The 20,483-nt window shown below is 39.6% G+C and overlaps 1 protein-coding gene across 1 annotated transcript in view; it reads left to right on the top strand.

The window, feature by feature from the left end:
• The first annotated feature begins 6,256 nt into the window (after window positions 1-6,256).
• The window catches only part of TBC1D19 (TBC1 domain family member 19), a 147,325-nt gene continuing 133,098 nt past the window's right edge, over window positions 6,257-20,483 (top strand). Inside the window, exon 1 of the mRNA XM_052642094.1 lies at window positions 6,257-6,355. Coding sequence (XP_052498054.1) covers window positions 6,257-6,355 — 99 coding nt within the window. The remainder of the gene's footprint in view (window positions 6,356-20,483) is intronic.

The following is a 20,483-nucleotide window of genomic DNA, read 5'->3' on the forward strand; positions in this document are numbered from 1 at the left end:
GGCTAAGGTTCAATGCCACTGAGACTTCTGGGAAACTGTGTGCACTAAGGGCATACAGCTGTGCACCAGGAAATGGGCTGAATATCAAGAAGACAAATGGTGCATTTTCTAGATGTTTCATTATTAAAATATGTTTTATATTAAACACAGACATATTTTGGAAAAGCCACATAGTCTTGTAAATTTTTGAGGTAAAGCTTGGAAACGCAAAGATATTTTGAGGTATTTAAGAGCCAGTCTTTTAGTGCAGTCTTTGTCTTTTTTTCCCTCTTTATCAAATCTGCTCATTCAGTTTCCCATTTGAAAGCTTCTCCTTGCTGTTACAACCACTTAGTCCCAGGGCTCACGGCCTCGCTCCTTCCACTGCACAGAGCTCGTCACTGTGCTCTTGCTTAGTGTCTAAACCAAGACTCTTTGCAACCCCAGGGACTGTAGCCCACCGGGCCTCCTCTGTTCATGGGATTTCCCAGGCAAGAATACTGGAGGGAGTTGCTATTTCCTCCTCCAGGGAACTTTCCTGATCCAGAGATTGAACCCAAGTCTCCTGCATTGGCAAGTGAGTTCTTTATCGCTGAGCTACCAGAGAAGCCCTTGCATAGAATTTCTCTCTGGCTTAAGTCCGATAACAGACCTGCCAGCCACTTCCCTAGAACCTGCTCCTGTTAACCAGTGGGCCTGCTGGGTCTGCTCTAGAGGGCCATGCTCCGCCCCTCACTGCCTCTGCTCTCAGATGACGGGGTCTCTGACATATGGCGCTTGGTATTCTTTCTAGGTCTATAGCTCGATCCTAATTCCCCATCTGCATCCATAGGGATAACGTGTATAGTCAGGCCCCATTGCAGTCTTTGACTTGATCTTAAGGACTTGATATTGTAGCTGTCTTATTCTTATATATATACATACTCATGGTTGCCTTGTATGTGCCACTATGCCTTCAAGAAAACTGGAACAATGACAGCTGGCAAATGGTACGCTGGTCTCCCAGGAGGTAACAGAAAACAGGCCATGTACGATGAAAAAGAACAGTATAAAAGGAAATATCCTGGAATGGAAATGTGTGTGTGTGTGTGTGTGTGTGTGTGTGTGTGTGCATGTGCTGTTTGGAGGAGGTGGTGAGAAAGCAGAGTTGCAATCGCAGACACAGGGAGAAAATGAGCCAGGTGGAGCCTGCTCTACTCTGTTACCTGGAATGGGGTGGAAGTGCTGGAGGACTATCAGTAGGACGTCCCTTGGCAGCGGTAAATCTCTTTCTCCCCAGGCAGCACAGATTGTGTTGAAAAATAGATGTTTCTAATATTCAGTTCCGCTTGTACAATCAGAGAGAATAACCTAAAATTTCAATAAACTGGTTTCTAGATAGAGAGAGCCCTTCATCAAAAGTCATTTATGCACAAGCCATTTCCTTCACATGTCACCAATTTTTGTCTTTTTTAGGAAAAAATAACAGTTGCAAATGTTTTGCTCTTGCCACATAATCATTTATTCATAGACTTTGTTTTACAAATGTGTCAACCTTATTTGTTTTTAGCTTTTAAAATATATCATGATGCTGAGAAATTGCCACATCTAGAAGTATTATCATTTAGATTCTGGGTCTTAAACTGCACACGATCAACTCTTTGTGAATAGCAAGTGATCTGAATATTGCCTAACTCTAAGGATTTTCATTGATTTTTAGTCTGACTGGCCCAAATATCAATCAGAGAAGTTCATTTACAAGTGTTCATACCATAGTGAAATTTTATACTGAAGGCATTTTGGACAATATGGCAGCATCAGCAAGCAATTCTCCTTCATCCTTCTCCCAGGTTTGAGAATAAAATACTAGATCATTTCTTGCCAGACTTTCATGTAGCATTTTTTCTGGGGCTTCTTAAAAAATAGTCTTTCCTCAAAACAGAGACACACACAGTCATTGAGAACTTTTATTTTTCTACCCGTCTGCAGTTGTAGGCAGCAGCAGAGAACATGTCACTTGGATCTACAGCAGCCGTCTTGAGACTGAAGCAATAAGCTAGATGGTGAAAGCTGGCATGCTAAGATGGTGAAACGGAAAAGAAAAGAAGAGGTCAGATTCTTGATGATGCTTTTTTGTGACACTGAACCAAAATTGGGACACTATTCCAAATTTGTTGCTAACAATAATTTAAACCACTGTTATTTGTTATTTGGATTTCTCTCCTGAGAGCTTTAGAATTTACAAGGAGTCAACACAGTTTCGAGATTGTTCACAGAGCCAGTAGCCCAGTCTTCCCCATTCACACACAGTTGTCTGGAACCAGAGGAAGAAAAGATGGGGAGTGGAGACTAGCAGAGTCTGGTACTTACCCTGGACTCAGAAATGAGGTATAGCCACCTTGTAAAGAGAGGTGGCAAGAAGAATCAAAGAGGTTTTTTCATGAGGGCTTTGCTGAGCCTTGGGATTTAAATACTTCTGGTATTTTGCAGCTTTGGGATCACCAAGAACAGCACCTTGGACAGTGGCTTGGGGGCATTGGACATCACCAGAGCAGGCAGAGAAGATCATGAGGAGAAATTTTCTTACACACAGCTGTGTCATTTCCTAACAATTCTCAGGAGTAACAGGAAGAGACTTCTAAGAGGAGCCTGAGGTCTTGAGCTAGCGCATGGGGCCAGCTACCCAGTGACAGGTAGTCGATAGCACTACGAGCTCATTTGCTCCCAAAGACAGTGGGATCTGTTGGCATTCATGATCCACATGACACACATCATAATTTTTATTAAAGTAAATTCCTGACAACATACAATTCAAGCCATTCTGCAGACACAGTATGCTAAAAGCAGTTCGTGTGTGCCTAGCCGCTCAGTCATGTCTGCCTCTTTGCAACCCCATGGACTGTATAGCCCTCCAGGCTCCTCTGTCCATGGAATTCTCCAGGCAAGAATAGTGGAGCAGGATGACATTCCCTTCTCCAGGGGATCTTCGTGACCCAGGGATTAAACCCAGGTCTCCTGCATTGCAGGCAGATTCTTTACTCTCTGAGCTACCTGGGAAGCCCAGTGTCTCTTTCAAAAATAATAGCTGAAAATAATTTTCATTGCAAATTGTAGAGTTTATGCAAGCCATACTCATGTGAATAAAATAAGGACATGTTCTGATATACCCTAAAGAGTGCCTTAATTTTGTGTTAGACTGGCACGGTGTTTTTGATGTGGTCCACATCCATGCCTCTGTGAGGCCACTGGTCAGTGATTTTCAAATGCATCCCCTCACCCACAGTGAAATCTGACATGACATTGTAAGTAAAACAGATCAAAGTAGAGCAGCTCTGAAGAAGTCAGTCATGACTGGGCACAGGGCCTTACGCATGCTGGCCCAGAGTACCTCTGCTCTGAATTTGAGGCAATTTTGAGGAGACTTCACTCTTCATCTATTTTGCTGTTGTCTCTGTTTATGCAGTTTTAATTATTCAGATGATTTGGACCTCTTTGGCTATTCATCTGTTAGTCTGGGTCATGGTACACTCAAAAATGTCAGAAATAGTGTATTTTCCCAATCCTCGACCCTGTTAGGTAAAGTAAGAATTTCCAAGGCAAAGTTCTCCCTTGAGGGACAGAGAAAGGAAGCAGTACCTCCTGTTTGTTACGAGACAATTACTTTAAAGTAATAAAATTTCCAGATACACAAGTGAAAGGGGTCTGCTTACCATTTTAGCCCTTTGTGTACTGGGGCTCACCATCCCTTTGGGACTGAGAATTCCTTGAGAGAAGGGACCATTGCTTACTCATATTTGTATTCCTTGCCATTCCTAGCACAGAGAGGTGTTCTGAAAAGTGTGGCTAAATTGAATTGGAAAAAGAACAGAGGGCACGCTAGGATCAAATTATATTCCAAACACATCTACTTCTGTGGATGTGAGAAACACTTTCTTAATGTTAACATTAAACTTTATTTTTGCTTGAGCATGCCATCAAAATAAAATTTTAACTTTCTGATTGCTGCTCTAAGACTGAAAATTATTTTCTCCTTAAAAGAAAAAATTTTAAAGCCTCTATGTGTGCAAAGAGTTGCGCTGGTTACTTTCATATGTCTTGCTGCATTTCTTCAGGTACTTTCTATTCCCTTGTCAATTGAACAGGGGACTGTTTTGTCAAATTATCCAATTTTAATATTTAATTTATTATTATTTGCTGATATTTTAAGACTAGGTAGACTATCCCCTCAGATGTGTCTTTTATCCTCTTGTTACAGAAGAGAAAGTGGAAACTCTGATGATGGAGGACTTGAGCAGCTCCAAGGGAGTAGAGCAGGAGGGGAACCCAGACTTTTCTGACTCAAGGCACTGTGCTTATTCTTCAGCTCCACGAATTCATTTCTTTCCCTTCTATATTTTATGACCCTTCTTAACCTAAGCATTCCTATCTCTTCAGTTATTAATCTTGTCACCCTTTTCGATCTCAAAAACACTGTCTCCACTGCTGTTTTTTGTTGTTATTGTTGTTCATAGTGACATTCATGCAGAGATTCTGGAATGGGTGGGATATTGGGATAAACGGACTGTAGACAGTTGAGGACATGCACTCATACACAAGTCTGAGAAATTCTGAGTTGTGGGAGAATGTTTTGTAGAGAAACCACATGTTTTGTAGAGTATGTAAACTGCCTTAAGCACCAGGTTTGATCCCTGTGTTGAGAAGATCCCCTGGAGGAGGGCAAGGCAACCCACTCCATGATTCTTGCCCGGAGAACCCCCATGGACAGAGAAGCCTGGCAGGCTACAGTCCATGGGGTCGCAAAGAATCAGACACGACTGAGCAACTAACACACTTTCCCCCTTGCCTGCCTCACTCCAAAGAAACAAACCTGACCAAAGGGGTTATTTGGGACCTGTGTTTATCATCATAATATTCTGAAGGCCAGGGTACTGCCCATAGATGCCAGAAGTCTGGTCCCTTTGAATTTCTATTGTTTACCTGTTCTAGTCTTTTGCTATTTAGAATATAGGCCTTGGGCCACCAGGGTCACCATCTCTTGGAAACTTGCTAACAGTGCAATTAGCAGGTCCTACCAGAGGCCTATTGAATCAGAAGATCTGTTGTGCCTAAGCACATTAGAGTTTAATGCAGTTATACTAGCGTAGTTTTTGCCAGCAATCTTGGTCTCTTTTCTTGGAATCCTACATTTTCTCTGCTTAAAATATATGCATGCACATATTTGAATTTAATTCCTGATTATTTTGGTGAGGTTATTCTAATACATGTATTATTCCATAGGCCTTTCAAAATTAGCTGCCTTTTGGAATGTCATTCAATTAATTAGATACTTCTAGTTCTCTTTAAAATTTTTGCTATGTTACATTGATGTCAAGAACCATGTTTTATTTACCTTTGTGCGTACACGATTTCTTGTATGTAAAAGCTCAGTAAGTTGAAAGCTGAATGAATTTTGAATTGAGTTTTGATTGAATGAGTGAGTGCATGGAAGAAGAGGAAATCTATTTAGATGGCACATTCCTTAAGACTCGGACAATGTCTTAGCTACCACCGAAATGCCAACGCTTCAGAGAAAATCTATCAATAAAATGCTTATTATTATAGCTGTTAGGTAAGAAGACGCTGTATATTTATTCCTGGCATAAGATCCCAGAGAACAGAAACAGAAAAGGAAATAAAGTGGAGCGCTAAGTACAGGGCTAGGCACCCTCACGATTGTTATCTCAGCTAATCATCACAGCATCTTGTCAGCTGGATATTATTTTGCTGAGGCTGAAAGCGAGTTCTTAACTTTAAGCACCTCGCCCAAGTTCACGCACCCAGGGTCAGAGCCTTGTAAGTTTCGGAAGTCATTTGCCATTTCTTTGTGTGCACGGCCCTGTTTTCTGTAGAGACTGGAAAGTGGAAAAGGAATGATCCTTCATAATAAAACACAAAAATACAGCTTTCTGATTTCCCCTGATGCATTAGAGGCTCTGTAGATCTGGAGGAAAGAGACCCTTTTCTTGCCTTTCCACCACAGACTAAGCGGGAACAATGGAATTGAAAAGCTACTCTCCCCTCCCCCCACTCCGCAGAGCGCTTTCTGCCAGCGGAACGCAGGTGCTGGGCCTTCAGGCTTGAGGGGGGGACCAGAGAGGAACGGACTCACGGCCTGGTAGTTGCCTAGTAACGCCCGCTGGAGGCGTCCCAGTGTAATAAGGTCCCCGAGAAGTGTCACTGGTCTAGAGTGGGACCCCGAACGTGGCCAGTGCTCTCCGCGCTAGCGGCCCCCGCTACTTGGCGGGGTAGGACAGGGGAAATGTTGCAGGAGGAGTCGGATCTGTCTCTCATTATTGCCCAGATAGTCCAAAAGCTCAAAGGCTCAAATTTGTACGCTCAGTTGGAACGGCAGGCCTGGGTAAGTGAGGCTGTGGGAAGGGGTGGAGACCCGCGGGGCCGCGGCGATGCCCCGGCTCCTTCTGCCTCCGGCAGACCTAAGCCCGAGCCCGCCTCGGCCCTCTTCAGCTCCGCTCCTGGGCACGGAAAACCCTCCCTGCCCCTTGTAAGCTCCACTTGCTCAGTCTCGGGCGTCGGGTAATAGATTTATTTTTAAAGTAGGGTGGGGCACATCATGCCTTTCTTTTAGGCCAGAGAACCGCTGAGGCTATTCATTCATAGTGTAGAGCTTTACAGAATCTAATCTAATCTAATCTAAACTGCTGAAATCGTTGGAGGTAGGTTGAAGTATACCTTCCTTCGCTTTTTCCATCCTGCAGGTGTGTTTGAGCCCCCAGGTTCCTTTTGACTTTGGCTTCTATGACCTTGCTGTCTACCCTCCGTGCAATGATTCCCCCTCTAACGGCCCACCAGGCATTCCTTATTTTCTACTGTGCTAGCTTCTTTGGATGCAGAGATTGATCAGGAGACCTTTGCCTTTTTTTGTGAATGTGACAAATGGAATCCTACAGTATGTGAATTTTTGTGCTTTGTCATTTTGCATAATTTGAGATTCATTCATGTAGTTGCTATTTTAGTAGTTATGTTTCTTTTTATTGTAGAGTAATATTTCATTGTTTGAATGTACTACGATTTGTTTATCCAATCCTTGGTTGCTGGGGAATTTCAGTTACAAGAGTTATGTTTTGGTTCCGTTTATAAACATTATAAGTAAAGCTGATATATGCTTTCTGGTATAGTTTTTTTTTTTTCCCCCCTTTAAAAAGTTTCTTTTCTCTTGAATAAATACTCTGGAGTGGAACTGCTGAGTTGTATGGTAAGTGTATGTGTATAAGAATCTACCAAACTTTTCCAAAGTGACTGTATTATTTTGCATTTCCACAGCCATTATGAGGATTGCTCTGCATCCTTGCTAGTGCTTGGTGTTAGTTTTTAATAAATTAATTTTTATTTGTAATTATACTCCTCTAAATCTCTCTCTCTTTTTTTTTTTTTTTTGGCCAGGAAAATCTGACTTTTTATTTCTTAAATACTGTAAAGGAAGAAGGGGGCGGGGGGAAATGGTCCCCTGATGATGGAGGGCCATGGAGCTAGGGATTGTCAGCAAAGGCCCTGTGGGCATTCAGGAAGCGCTGGGGGCTTAGTTGGGGTCTTCCTGCAGTCGCTTTTGTATGTCAGCCCAGAGCTTGCGTCTCTTGGAGGACATACCACAGAGTGCCTTAAAAAAAAATGGTGTTTGTTAAAATCTTTTGCCTTAAAAAAATTGGTGTTTGTTCTCATACTGGTGAATTGTACGGATTCTTTATGTATGACATAAGTCCCTTATTGGGATTCCCTACCCACTCCACTGTTCTTGCCTGGAGAATCCCAGGGATGGGGGAGCCTGGTGGGCTGCTGTCTATGGGGTCGCACAGAGTCAGACACGACTGAAGTGACTTAGCAGAGTGGCTTAGTGGTAAAGAATCTACCTGCTAAGGCAGGAGATGTGGGTTCGATTCTTGGGTCAGGAAGATCCCCTGGAGAAGGAAATACTCGCTCCAATATTTTTGCCTGGGAAATCCCATGGACAGAGGAGCCTGGTGGTCTACAGTCCACAAGGTGGCAAAAGAGTTGGATACAACTTAGTGACTAAACAACATATGATTTGTGTTACACATTCTATTAAAAATTTCCCCAAATATTTTGTTTTTTAGTACTATTAAAATTCTGATTTTTTTTCTTAAGTTTCCAATTATTTGTTCTTTTTTCATTTGTTCTTAGTATACAGAAATATAATTGATCTTTGTATATTTACCATGTGTCCTGGGGCCTTACTAAACTTAGGTATTTGTTATAATACCTTTTTTTGTAGATGACTTAGGATTTTACAAGTCAGGTGTCATTTGTGAATAAAGATGTTTTACATCTTCCTTTCCAATCAGTGTGCCTTTTAATTCTTTTTCTTGCCTCGTTACACTGGCTAGTGATTCCAGTGTGATGTTGCCTAGATGCTTTTTGTTAAGTTGAAGAAACACTCTTCTATTCCTTGTTTTCTGAGCCTTTTATTACTAATTGATGTTGAGTTTTTTCCCTCAGATTTCATAGTTTATAGTTTACTATTGTTGTGGACTCTATGTATTTTAACAAATAAATAATGACATGTATCTAACATTGTACAGCATGGTTTTTGATATCATAAAAATACTGTGCTTCTCTTGCTCATCCCTTCTTCTCGCTGAACCTCAGGCAGCCACTTATCTTTTTACTGTCTCCATAGTTTTGCTTTTTTCAGGATGTCATATATGTAGTTGAAGTCATACAATATGTAGCCTTTTCAGATGGGCTTCTTTCACTTAGTAATATGTATTTAAGTTTCCACCTTCTGTTTATAGCTTGATAGCTTATTTCTTTTTAGTGCTGAGTAATATTCCATTCCACTGTTTCCCCATCTATTTCCTATGAAGTGATGGGACCAGATGCCATGATCTTTGTTTTCTGAATGTTGAGCTTGAAGCCAACTTTTTCACTCTCCTCTTTCACTTTCATCAAGAGGCTTTTTCGTTCCTCTTCACTTTCTGCCATAAGGGTGGTGTTATCTGCATATCGGAGGTTATTGATATTTCTCCTGGCAATCTTGATTCCAGCTTGTGCTTCTTCCAGCCCAGCGTTTCTCATGATGTACTCTACATATAAGTTAAATAAGCAGGCTGACTGCAGATGGTGATTGCAGCCATGAAATTAAAAGATGCTTACTCCTTGAAAGGAAAGTTAAGAACAACCTGATAGCATATTGAAAAGCAGAGATATTACTTTGCCAGCAAAGGTCTATCTAGTCAAGGATATGGTTTTTCCAATGGTCATGTATGGATGTGAAAGTTGGACTGTGAAGAAAGCTGAGCGCCAAAGAATTGATGCTTTTGAACTGTGGTGTTGGAGAAGACTCTTGAGAGTCCCTTGGACTGCAAGGAGATCCAACCAGCCCATCCTAAAGGAGGTCAGTCCTGGGTGTTCATTGGAAGGACTGATGTTGAAGCTGAAATTGCAGTACTTTGGCCACCTCATGTGAAGAGTTGACTCACTGGAAAAGACCCTGATGCTGGGAAGGATTGGGGGCAGGAGAAGAAGGGGAAAACTGAGGATGAGATGGCTGGATGGCATCACCAACTCGATGGACATGAGTTTGAGTGAACTTGGGGAGTTGGTGATGGACAGGGAGGCCTGGTGTACTGTGATTCATGGGGTCGCAAAGAGCTGGACACGACTGAGTGACTGAACTGAACTGAATATTCCATTGCCTAGATGTATGACTGCTTGTCCATTCACTGAAAGATATTGGCTGCTTTCAACTTTTGGCATTTATGAATAAAGCTGCTGCAAACATTCATGTGCAGGTTTTCGAATGGAGACACTTCCAACTCATTTGGAAAAATACCAAGGATTGTAATTGCTGGATTATATGTAAGAATAGTTTATAAGAAACAGCCAACCTGTCATCCAATGCCTTGCTTATTTTTATTTTTTAAATTAATTTTTAATTTTTATTGGAGTACAGTTGCTTTTGGCAGCTGAAGTTTGTCTTGTGGCACATAGTGGGTGAGAGATTCCTCCCTCTCCCTAGTGCTGACTTTCCTCTGCTTTGTACTGCTTTAGGATTTGGGGCCTGTGAGAGTTTTCTTATGTTTCCATGAGGAAGGTAGTTTTTCAACAGTCATAATCCCCAGAGGCTTCCCCTGTGCCTAAGTGGTAAAGAACCCGCCTGCTGGTCAGGAACCATAAGAGACATGGGTTTGATCCCTGGGTCAAGAAGATCCCCTGCAGGAGGGCATGGCAACCCACTCCAGTTTTCTTGCCAGGTAAATCCCATGGACAGAGGAGCCTGGCGGGCTACAGTCCATGGGGTCACAAAGAGCCAGACACGACTGAGTACACTCTTACACACCCAGAACCTCTGCCTTTTCCAGAGGTTTAAGGCCTCTTCCTTAAATGAGAGGGGAGTTTGGGCAATGTGGTGCGGTTGTATGCTGCTTTTGTAGTGGTGGCCTATCCTTTCTTGCACACCTGTGCCACAGAAAGGGACCCTTTGCAGTTCCCTGCTCTACCCTCAGCCCTGACAGTGACATTTGGAAAAGAGCATGCAAGTGTGAATTCCCCTGTGTTTTGAGCTCCCAGTGTTTCTGGGACATACTAGCCCACATCTCATCTATAACAGTTAATTTTAGCTGAATTTTTCTTTCTTGCTTGTACAGTAGCCTCCTTTTCCTCCTGTGCTTTGTCAAATATTAAATAGTTTGTAGTTCCATCTGTCTTTAGAGGGGCTTGTTACTGTTTGGAATTTAAATCACTTGATTGTCTTAAAACTTCATTTTTCTGTTGAGTTCAAAAGTTAAGATTTTTGTAGATTATACCACTCTTTCTCATTGTTAGGGTGGGAGTAATATTTTCTTGTTCTGACTTCCCACATCCTATACATTAGCAGAAATCCAATAATAAATGTTGAAGGATTGAACCTATGTCAGTGAGAAAGGTTGGTCTGTAATTTTCCTTTCTTGTAATGTCTTTGACAAGTTTGTGCTGGCCTGATAAAATGGTACAGAAGTGTTCGCCTCCTTTTTTCTTTTCTATTTGATGCAAGAGTATTACAAGACAGTGTTATTTCTTTATTAAATGTTTAGAAGAAGTCTCCATTGACGCCTGTGTCTCAGATTTTCTTTTGAGAAGGTTTTTTTTTTTTTTTAAATTAGTAAAGCTTTATTTTTTAGGATGGTTTTAGGCTTGCAGAAAAATTGGGCAGAAATACAGAGTTCTCATACATCTCCTCTCCTTACACACAATTTCCTTTATTAGCATCTTGCATTAGTGTGCTACATTTGTTACTATTGGTGAACCAGTTGATACTGATACATTACTGTTAAAGTCCACATTTTACATCATGGCTCAGTCTTTGTATTGTAGAGGTCTATGGCTTTCAACAAATGTGTGATACCATGTATCCACTATTCCAGTATCTCACAGAATAACTTCAGTTCAGTTCAGTTAGTTCAGTTGCTCAGTCGTGTCCAGTTCTTTGCAACCCCATGGACCTCCCTGTCCATCACCAACTCCTGGAGTTTACTCAAACTCATGTCCATCGAGTTGGTGATGCCATCCAACCATCTCCTCCTCTGTCATCCCCTTCTCCTCCTGCCTTCAATTTTCCCAGCATCAGGGCCTTTTCAAATAAGTCAGTTCTTTACATCAGGTGGTCAAAGTATTGGAGTTTCAGCTTCAGCATCAGTCCTTCCAGTGAATATTGAGGACTGATTTCCTTTAGGTGGACTGGTTGGATCTCCTTACAGTTAAAGGGACAATTCTTCAGCACTCAGCTTTCTTTATAGTCCAACTCTCACATCCATACATGACTACTGGGGAAACCATAGCTTTGACTAGACGGACTTTTGTTGGCCAAGTAATGTCTCTGCTTTTTGATATGCCGTCTAGGTTGGTCATACTTAACGGTCCTGAAAGTCCTCTGTGCTCTGCCTATTCATTCCTCCCTCCTTTCAAGCCCCCAGCAACCACTTGACTTTTACTGTCTGCATTTTTGCCCTTAAGAATGTCTCACTGTTGTAATTATGCAGTATGTAGCTTTTCAGATTAACTTCTTTTACTTGGCAATGTGCTTTATGTTACTGTATATCTTTTTGTGCCTTGACAGCTTTTTCTTTTTCTGAATAATATTATATTGTGAGGGTATATCACTTCATTTGTACATTCACTATCTTTTGAAGGACATCTTGGTTGCTTTCAAGTTTGGCAGTTATGAATAAAACTGGTATAAACATTCCTGGTAGATTTTTGTGTTGACATAAGTTTTCAGATAATTTGGCTAAATACCAAGAAGCATAATTTCTGGTTTGTAAGACTGGTAGAAACTGACAGCTTGTCTTCTGTTGTGGTTGTACCATTCTGCATTCCCACCAGCCTTGAATGACCGTTCCTGTTGCTCCACGTTCTTGCCAGAATTGGTATTACCAGTGGCTTAGATTTTAGCCATTCTAATAGGTATGTGGTGATATCTCACTGTTGTTTTAATTTACAGTTCCCTAGTGACATATGATAAGGAATATCTTCTCATATGTTTTTATGTTATCTGTATGTTTTCTGTGGTGCGATGTCTGTTCAGGTCTTTTCGCTTTTTTATTTGGGTGTTCTTATTGTTGAGTTTTAAGAGTTTTAAGAGTATGTTTAGGGTACAAGCCCTTTATCAGATATGTGCTTTGCAAATATCTTCTCCCAATCTGTAGACAGTCTTTTCATTCTCTTAGCAGTAACTTTCTAGAGAAATTTTTAATTTTAATGAAGTCCAACTTACCAGTTTTTTTTCTTTTATGGATCATGTTTTTGGTAGTATGTCCCAAGAATTAATCTCCAAAACCAAGGTCACTTAGATTTTCATCCATGTTATCTTTTAGAAGTCTTATAGTTCTGGGGTTTACATTTATGATCCATTAAAAAAAATACACACACACACACACACACACACACACACACATATTTTTTGGCATGCTGATGTCCAGTTGTTCTAGTACAGTTTGTTAAAAGGACTGTCTTTGCTTCATTGAATTGCTTTTGCTCTTTTGTCAAAGATATATTGACTATAAATAATAAATGCTGGAGAGAGTGTAGATAAAAGGGAACCCTCCTACACTGTTAGTGGGAATATAAATTGGTACAGCCACTGTAGAGAACAGTGTGGAGGTTCCTTAAAAAACTAAAAATAGAACTGCCATATGATCCAGCAGTCCCACCCCCGGGTATATACCCAAAGAAAACCGTAATTTGAAAAGATACATACACCCTAATATTCACTGCTACACTGTTTACTGTTTACAGTAGCAAGACATGGAAGCAACCTATATGTCCATTGACAGAGGAATGGATAAAAAAAATGTGGTAGATGTGTAGAAAGAAATATTACTCAGCCATAAAAAAGAATGAAGTGATACCATTTGCAGTAACATGGATGGACCTTAAGATTGTCATCCTGAGTAAAGTAAGTCAGAGAAGGACAAATGTCACATGATGTCACTTACATGTGGAATCTAAAAAAAGCTATATTATATACCAATCTATATTATATTCTTATACTATATTCTTTGCAGCCAAAGATGGAGTTTTGTGGTCAGCAAAAACAAGACCTGGAGCTGACTGTGGCTCAGTTCATGAGCTCCTTATTTCAAAATTCAGACTTAAATCGAACAAACTAGGGAAAACCACTAGATCATTCAAATATAACCTAAATCAAATCCCTTATGATTATACAATGGAGGTGGCAAATAGCATTAGATTTGGTATACAGAGTGCCTGAAGAACTATGGACAGAGGTTCATATCATTGTATGAGACGCAGCGACCAAACATCCCCAAGACAAAGAAATGCAAGAGGGCAAAGTGGTTGTCTGAGGAAGCCTTACAAATCGCTGAGAAAGAAAAGAAGTGAAAGGCAGAGGAGAAGAGGAAAGATGTACCCAACTGAATGCAGAGTTCCAGAGAATACCAAGGAGAGATAAGAAAGCCTTCTTAAGTGAACAATGCAAAGAAACAGAGGAAAGCAATAGAATGGGAAAGATTAGCGATCTCTTCAAGAAAATTGGAGATATCAAGGGAACATTTCATGCAAAGATGGGGTCAATAAAGGACAGAAATGGCAAGGATCTAACAGAAGCATAAGATATTAAGAAAAGGTGGCAAGAGTACACAGAAGAACTGTACAAAAAAGATCTTAATGACCCAGATAACCACCATGGTGTGATCACTCACCTAGAGCCAGACATCCTGGAGTGTGAAGTCAAGTGACCTTAGGAAGCATTACTGCAGAGTTAGTGGAGGTGATAGAATTCTAGCAGAGCTATTTCAAATACTAAAAGGTGATACTGTGGAAGTGCTGCACTCAATATGCCAGCAAATTTGGGAAACTCCGCAGTGGCCACAGGACTGGAAAAGGTCAGTTTTCATTCTAATCCCAAAGAAAGGCAATGCCAACGAATGTTCATACTAGTGTACAGTTGCACTCATTTCACATGCTAGCAAAGTAATACTCAAAATCCCTCAAGCTGGGCTTTAACTGTATGTGAACTGAGAACTTCCAGATGTACAAGCTGGATTTAGAAAAGACAGAGGAACCAGAGATCAAATTGTCAACCTCCATTGGATGATAGTAAACGCTATGGAATTCCAGAAAAACATCTGCTTCTGTTTCATTGACTACACTGAAGCCTCTGTCTGTGTGGATCACAACAAACTGTGGAAAATTCTTCAAGAGATAAGAATACTAAACTACCTTATCTGCCTTCTGTGAAAGTGTATTCAGGTCAAGAAGCAACAGTTAGAACCAGACATGGAACAAAAGATTGGTTCCAAATTGGTAAAGGAGTATGTCAAGGATGTATATTGTCACCCTGCTTATTTAGCTTATATGCAGAGTACATCATGTGAAATGCCAGGCTGGATGAATCACAAGCTGGAATCAAGATTGCCAGGAGAAATAGCAACCTCATATATACAGATGATACCACTCTAATGATGTCATTCTAATGGTATCTTCACTTTCATTAGAAAGTGAAGAGGAGCTAAAGAGCCTCTTGATGAAGGTGAAAAAGGAGAGTGAAAAACCTGGCTTAAAACTCAACATTTAAAAAACTAAGATCATGGTATCTGGTCCCATAACTTCATGGCAGATAGATGGAGAAAAAGTGGAAACAGTGACAGATTTTATTTCCTGGGCCAGAATCACTGCAGATGGCCAGATCACTGCAGCCATGAAATTAAAAGGTGCTTATTCTTTGGAAGAAAAGCTATCACAAACCCTAGACATCACTGAAATCACTTTGTTGACAATGGTCTGTATAGTCAAAGCTAGGGTTTTTCCAGTAGTCATGTATGGATATGAGAGTTGACCATAAAGAAGGCTGAACACTGAAGAATTGATGCTTTTGAACTGTGGTGTCAGAGAAGACTGTTGAGAGTCCCTTGGACTGCAAGGAGGTCAAACCAGTCAATCCTTAAGGAAATCAGTCCTGAATATTCATTGGAATGACTGCTGCTGAAGCTGAAGCACCAATACTTTAGCCACCTGATGCCAAGAACTGACTCATTTGAAAAGACCCTGATACTGGGAAAGATTGAGGGTATAACAGAGGATGAGATGGTTGAATGGCATCACTGACTCAATGGACATGAGTTTAAGCAAACTCCGGGAGATAGCGAAAGACAGGGAAACCTGGCATGCTGCAGTCCTTGAAGCTGCAAAGGAACTTAGCAGCTGAACAGTGAACAACAGCAACAACAGAAAAATGGCACAAATGAACTAATTTACAGAAGAGAAGTAGAGTTATAGATGTAGAAAACAATTTTACGGTTACTGGGGCAGTGGGGTAGGCGGGATAGGGAAGAGGGATAAATAAGAGATTGGGATCAATATATACACATATATGTAGAAGCATATAAAATAGATAACTAATAAGGACCTACTGTATATAGCACAGGGATCTACTGTCTGTGTTTTTAACATTACCACATTTTCTTGATATTGGTAGCTTGATAATAAGCTGAAGTTGTCAGTCCTGCAAACAACTTTCTTATGTTTTAGTATTGGAAAGTGTTTAAAGAACAGACTCATTTTTAATAGATATAGGAGTATTCAGATTTTCTGTCCCTTCTATTGTCAGTTTTGATAAGTTGTGTTTTTCAAAGAATTTGTTTATTTAAATGTATGTGCACGCGTGCTTAGTCGCTCAGTGATGTTCGACTCTCTGTGACCCCATGGACTGCAGCCTGCCAGGCCTCTCTGTCCGTGGGATCCTCCAGGCAAGAATACTGGAGTGGGTTGTCATGCTCTCCTGCGGGGGATCTTCCCAACCCAGGGATCGAACCCAGGTCTCCTGCATTGGGCAAAATCTCCACTGTCTGAGCCACCAGAGAAGGCCATTTAGATGTATACCTGTGGCCGATTCATCTTGATGTATGACAAAAACCATCACAATATTGTAAAGTAATTATCCTGCAATTAAATAAATATTTTAAAAATAAATGATATAAATCATTGGTGTCTAGTTGTCTAAAACAAGCTTTTATTTCTTTTTAATGTCTGAAAAATCTATCACAGTTTCCTATAATGAAAATTTGTGTGCATATGTGTTTTTGAACAGTTTTGCTAGGTGTTTATCAATTTTACTAATCTCATCAAAGAACCAATTTTGGTTTTAGTGTTTTTCTCTTAATTTTGGATCATATCTTTATTAGTAATTTTCTCCTACTTTCTATGAGATTGATTTTCTACCCTTTTATAGTTTCTTGAGATGGAAACTTAGAACATAAGTTTCAAGACATTTTTTCCTTTCTAAAATATCCATTTAAAACTATAATTTCACCCTAAGCACTACTTTAACTGTATTCCAGCTTTAATGAGTCATTTTTTAAAATATTCTTTTGTATAAAACATTCTGTAATATTTTTTGTCACTTTAAAGATTTGATCCAAGGGTTATTCTCAGGTATATTACCTAATTTCCAAGCTATTGAAATTTTCGGGGTTTTTTTTGTATTTTTATTGGGATTTTCTTTTTTTTTTTTTTTTTTGTATTTTTTGAAGGTGTACAATATTGTGGTTCACAGTTTTTAAAGGCTGTACTTTCAGGTGGCTCAGTGATAAAGAATCCACCTGCCAGTGCAGGAGACACAGGAGATGTGGGTTCGATCCCTGGGCCAAGAAAATCCCTTGAAGAAGGAAATGGCAACTCACTCCAGTATTCTTGCCTGAAAAATCCCATGGACAGAGGAGCCTGGTGGGCTATATAGTCCATGGGGCCACAAAGAGTCAGACGCGGCTGAGCGACTGAGCACATGTATACTCCACTTACAGTTATTATGAAATACTGGCTATGTTCACTGTTTGTACAATATACCCTTGTAGCTCTTAGTTACAAAGTAGCTTTTTGTTACAAACTGTACCTCGCTTGTATCATCCCTCTTTTTCCCTGTCCCCACTGGTAACCACTGGTTTGTCCTCTGTATCAGTAAGTCTGTTTCTCTTTTGTTTATTCGCTGCTGCTGCTGCTGCTGCTGCTAAGTCGCCTCAGTCGTGTCCGACTCTGTGCAACCCCATAGACGGCAGCCCACCAGGCTCCACCGTCCCTGGGATTCTCCAGGCAAGAGTACTGGAGTGGGTTGCTGTTTATTCACTAGTTTTTAATTTTTTTTTAGATTTCACATAGAAGTGATATTACGTAGCATTTTGTCTTTCTCTGACTTATTTCAGTTAGCATAATGCATCCATGTTGCTGTAAATGGCAGTATTGATTCTTCCAAAACAAGAACATGGTGTATCTTTCCCTTTGTGTCATCTTCACTTTCTTTCACCAGTGTCTAACAGTTTTCTGGGTATAGATTTTTGTTTTCTTAGGTAGGTTAATTCTGAGCTATCTTATTGGTTTTGATGAGATGGTAAATAGGATTATTTCCTTAATTTCTTTTTTTATTGTTATTAATGTATAGAAATGCAACATTTCTGTATATTAGTTTTGTATTCTTCAAGTTTATTGTTGAAGAAGCTCTTCTATAATAGTTTTCTGGTGGCATCTTTAGCATTTTCTATGTATAATACCATGTCATTGTTATTGATTTCCAACTTAATATCAGAATTGCCAGAGACATTCTCTGACTGGTTAAATCTTTTAAAAGTTTTTGAGGCTTGCTTTGCAACCTCGTGTATAGTCAGTTTTGCCGTATATCCCATGTGCACTTGTAAAGAATGAAAGAATGTGTATCCTGTCATTGTCGGGTCAGGTTATCTGTATATGTCACTGAAATCCAGGTGTCAATTATACTGTTCAGCTTTTCTATAATCTTAGAGAATTTTTATTCTGTTATCAACTATTCAAAGAAATATGTTTAAATCTCCTATCATGACTGTATATTTATCTATTTCTTTTATTTCAATTTTTAAATTTTAACGCTATTTCATTGGTTGTACATAGATCTATATTGTGATAACTTTCTGATGGTTTAATCCCTAAAGTAAGTAAAGTAGCTCAGTCGTGTCCGACTCTCTGCAACCCCATGGACTGTAGCCTATCAGACTCTTCCGTCCATGGGATTTTCCAGGCAAGAGTGCTGGAGTGGATTGCCATTTCCTTCTCCAAGGGATCTTCCCGACCCAGGAATCGAATCCGGGTCTCCCGCATTGCAGGCAGATGCTTTACCATCTGAGCCACCAGAAATGTCCTTTATTTCTAGTAAGGTTCTTGCCTTAAAGTCTGTTTTGTCTGATGTTAGTATAGCCACAGCAGCTTTTTTTGATTAGTGATTGCATGGTATGACTTTTTCATACTTTTATTTTCACCCTTTCTGCATCAAAATCATCATATAGTTGTCTTTTAAATCCACTCTGACAAATCTTTTAATTTTATTAGTTAGTATATTTACATTTAATGATTTTACTGATATATTTGGTTTTACATTATTGGTCTTAATATTTGGTTTTTTAATTTTGCTTCATATTCTGTTTTCTTTCTTTTTTATATTCTCTGGGGTTATCAAATATCATTCAAATATTTTTATTGTTTTTTGTTTTTCTTCTCCATTAATGTGGTAGATACACGTTGCTTTACTGTTCTCTATATAGCTGCCCTAGAGGTTACAACATTTATTCTTGATTACTTGTACTCTTGAGTAAACTATTTTATTTTATTTTTTACTATTTCCCTGTAATGTAATGCTAGAACTTAGAAATTTTAGTTATTACACCTCTTTCCTTTTGTGTTATTTTTGTTGTGCATTTTATTTTAAGTTCCATAGGACATTGCTATCACTATTTTATAACATAAGTATTTAGTCAATATTTACTCATCTTAACCAATTTTTATTCTTGTTTCTCATAATTCTCTTCTATATATCTTTATTTACCCTGGGATTATTTTTCTTCTACTATAAAAACTCTTCTTAGTATTTCTTTTAGTTCAGATTTTCTGGTGACAGTCTCCTCGGTTTTATTTGTTTGATGATGTCTTTAGTGAAAGTGAAAGTTTCTCAGTTGTGTCCAACTCTGTGACCCCATGGACTATAGCCTGCAAGATTCCTTTGTCCATGGAATTATCCAGCGCAAGAATACTGGAGTGGGTAGCCTTTCCTTTCTCCAGGGGAATCTTCCCAACCCAGGGGTCGAACCCAGGTCTCCCACATTGCAGGCGGATTCTTTACCATCTGAGCTACCAAGGAATCCCAAGAATACTGGAGTGGGTAGCTTATCCCTTCTCCAGGGGATCTTCCCTACCCAGGAATCGAACCGGGGTCTCCTGCACTGGCAGGCGGGTTCTTTACCACTAGTGCTACCTGGGAAGCCCTTATACCAGCTGAGCTATGAGGGGAGCTCCGATAATGTCTTTATTTCATCTTTATTTCTGAAGGATTTTTTTATCTGTGTTTAAATTTCAAAGTTGTCATTAATTTTTTTCTCAGCATGTTGAGACATTTCTTTTTCTTCTGGGCTCTTTGTGTTCTGTTATGAAGTCAGCCATCAGTCTTTTTGAAATCCACTGATATGTGTTCCCCACCCTCACCCGGGCTATTTTAATATTTTTATATTATCTTTTTCATTTTAATCTTTATTGAAAATAACCTTGGTGTGCTGTTATTGTTGTTTGCATTATATTACTATTATTAAATTTACTCTGGTTTGGATTTATAGAGCTTCTTAAATCTTGTGTTAGTATCTTTCTCCAGTTTTGGAAAATTCTTGATCATTTACTGTCTGAATATTTGTTCTGCCACATTTTTCTCCTTCTTTCTTTCTGAGATTCCAATTTGTATATATTAGATTTTTCACTGAGTCCTACTTCTCTCTACTACTCTTTTCCTTTATTTTACATTTTTTTCCTCTGTGCTTTAGTTTGGACATTTTCTTTTGACCTCCTTTCAATTCATGGATCCTATTTTATGCTATTTTTATGTCTCTTGGTAAATCTATCTAATGAATTCTTACTTACATTTAGTGTTATTTTTCAGTTCTAAAATTTCCAAATGGTTCTCCTTTATTGATTCCAGTTCTTAGGTAAAATTACCTGCTTTTCATCTACTT

Source organism: Budorcas taxicolor, chromosome 6 (assembly GCF_023091745.1).
Source record: "Budorcas taxicolor isolate Tak-1 chromosome 6, Takin1.1, whole genome shotgun sequence".
NCBI classification, from domain to species: Eukaryota; Metazoa; Chordata; class Mammalia; order Artiodactyla; family Bovidae; genus Budorcas; species Budorcas taxicolor.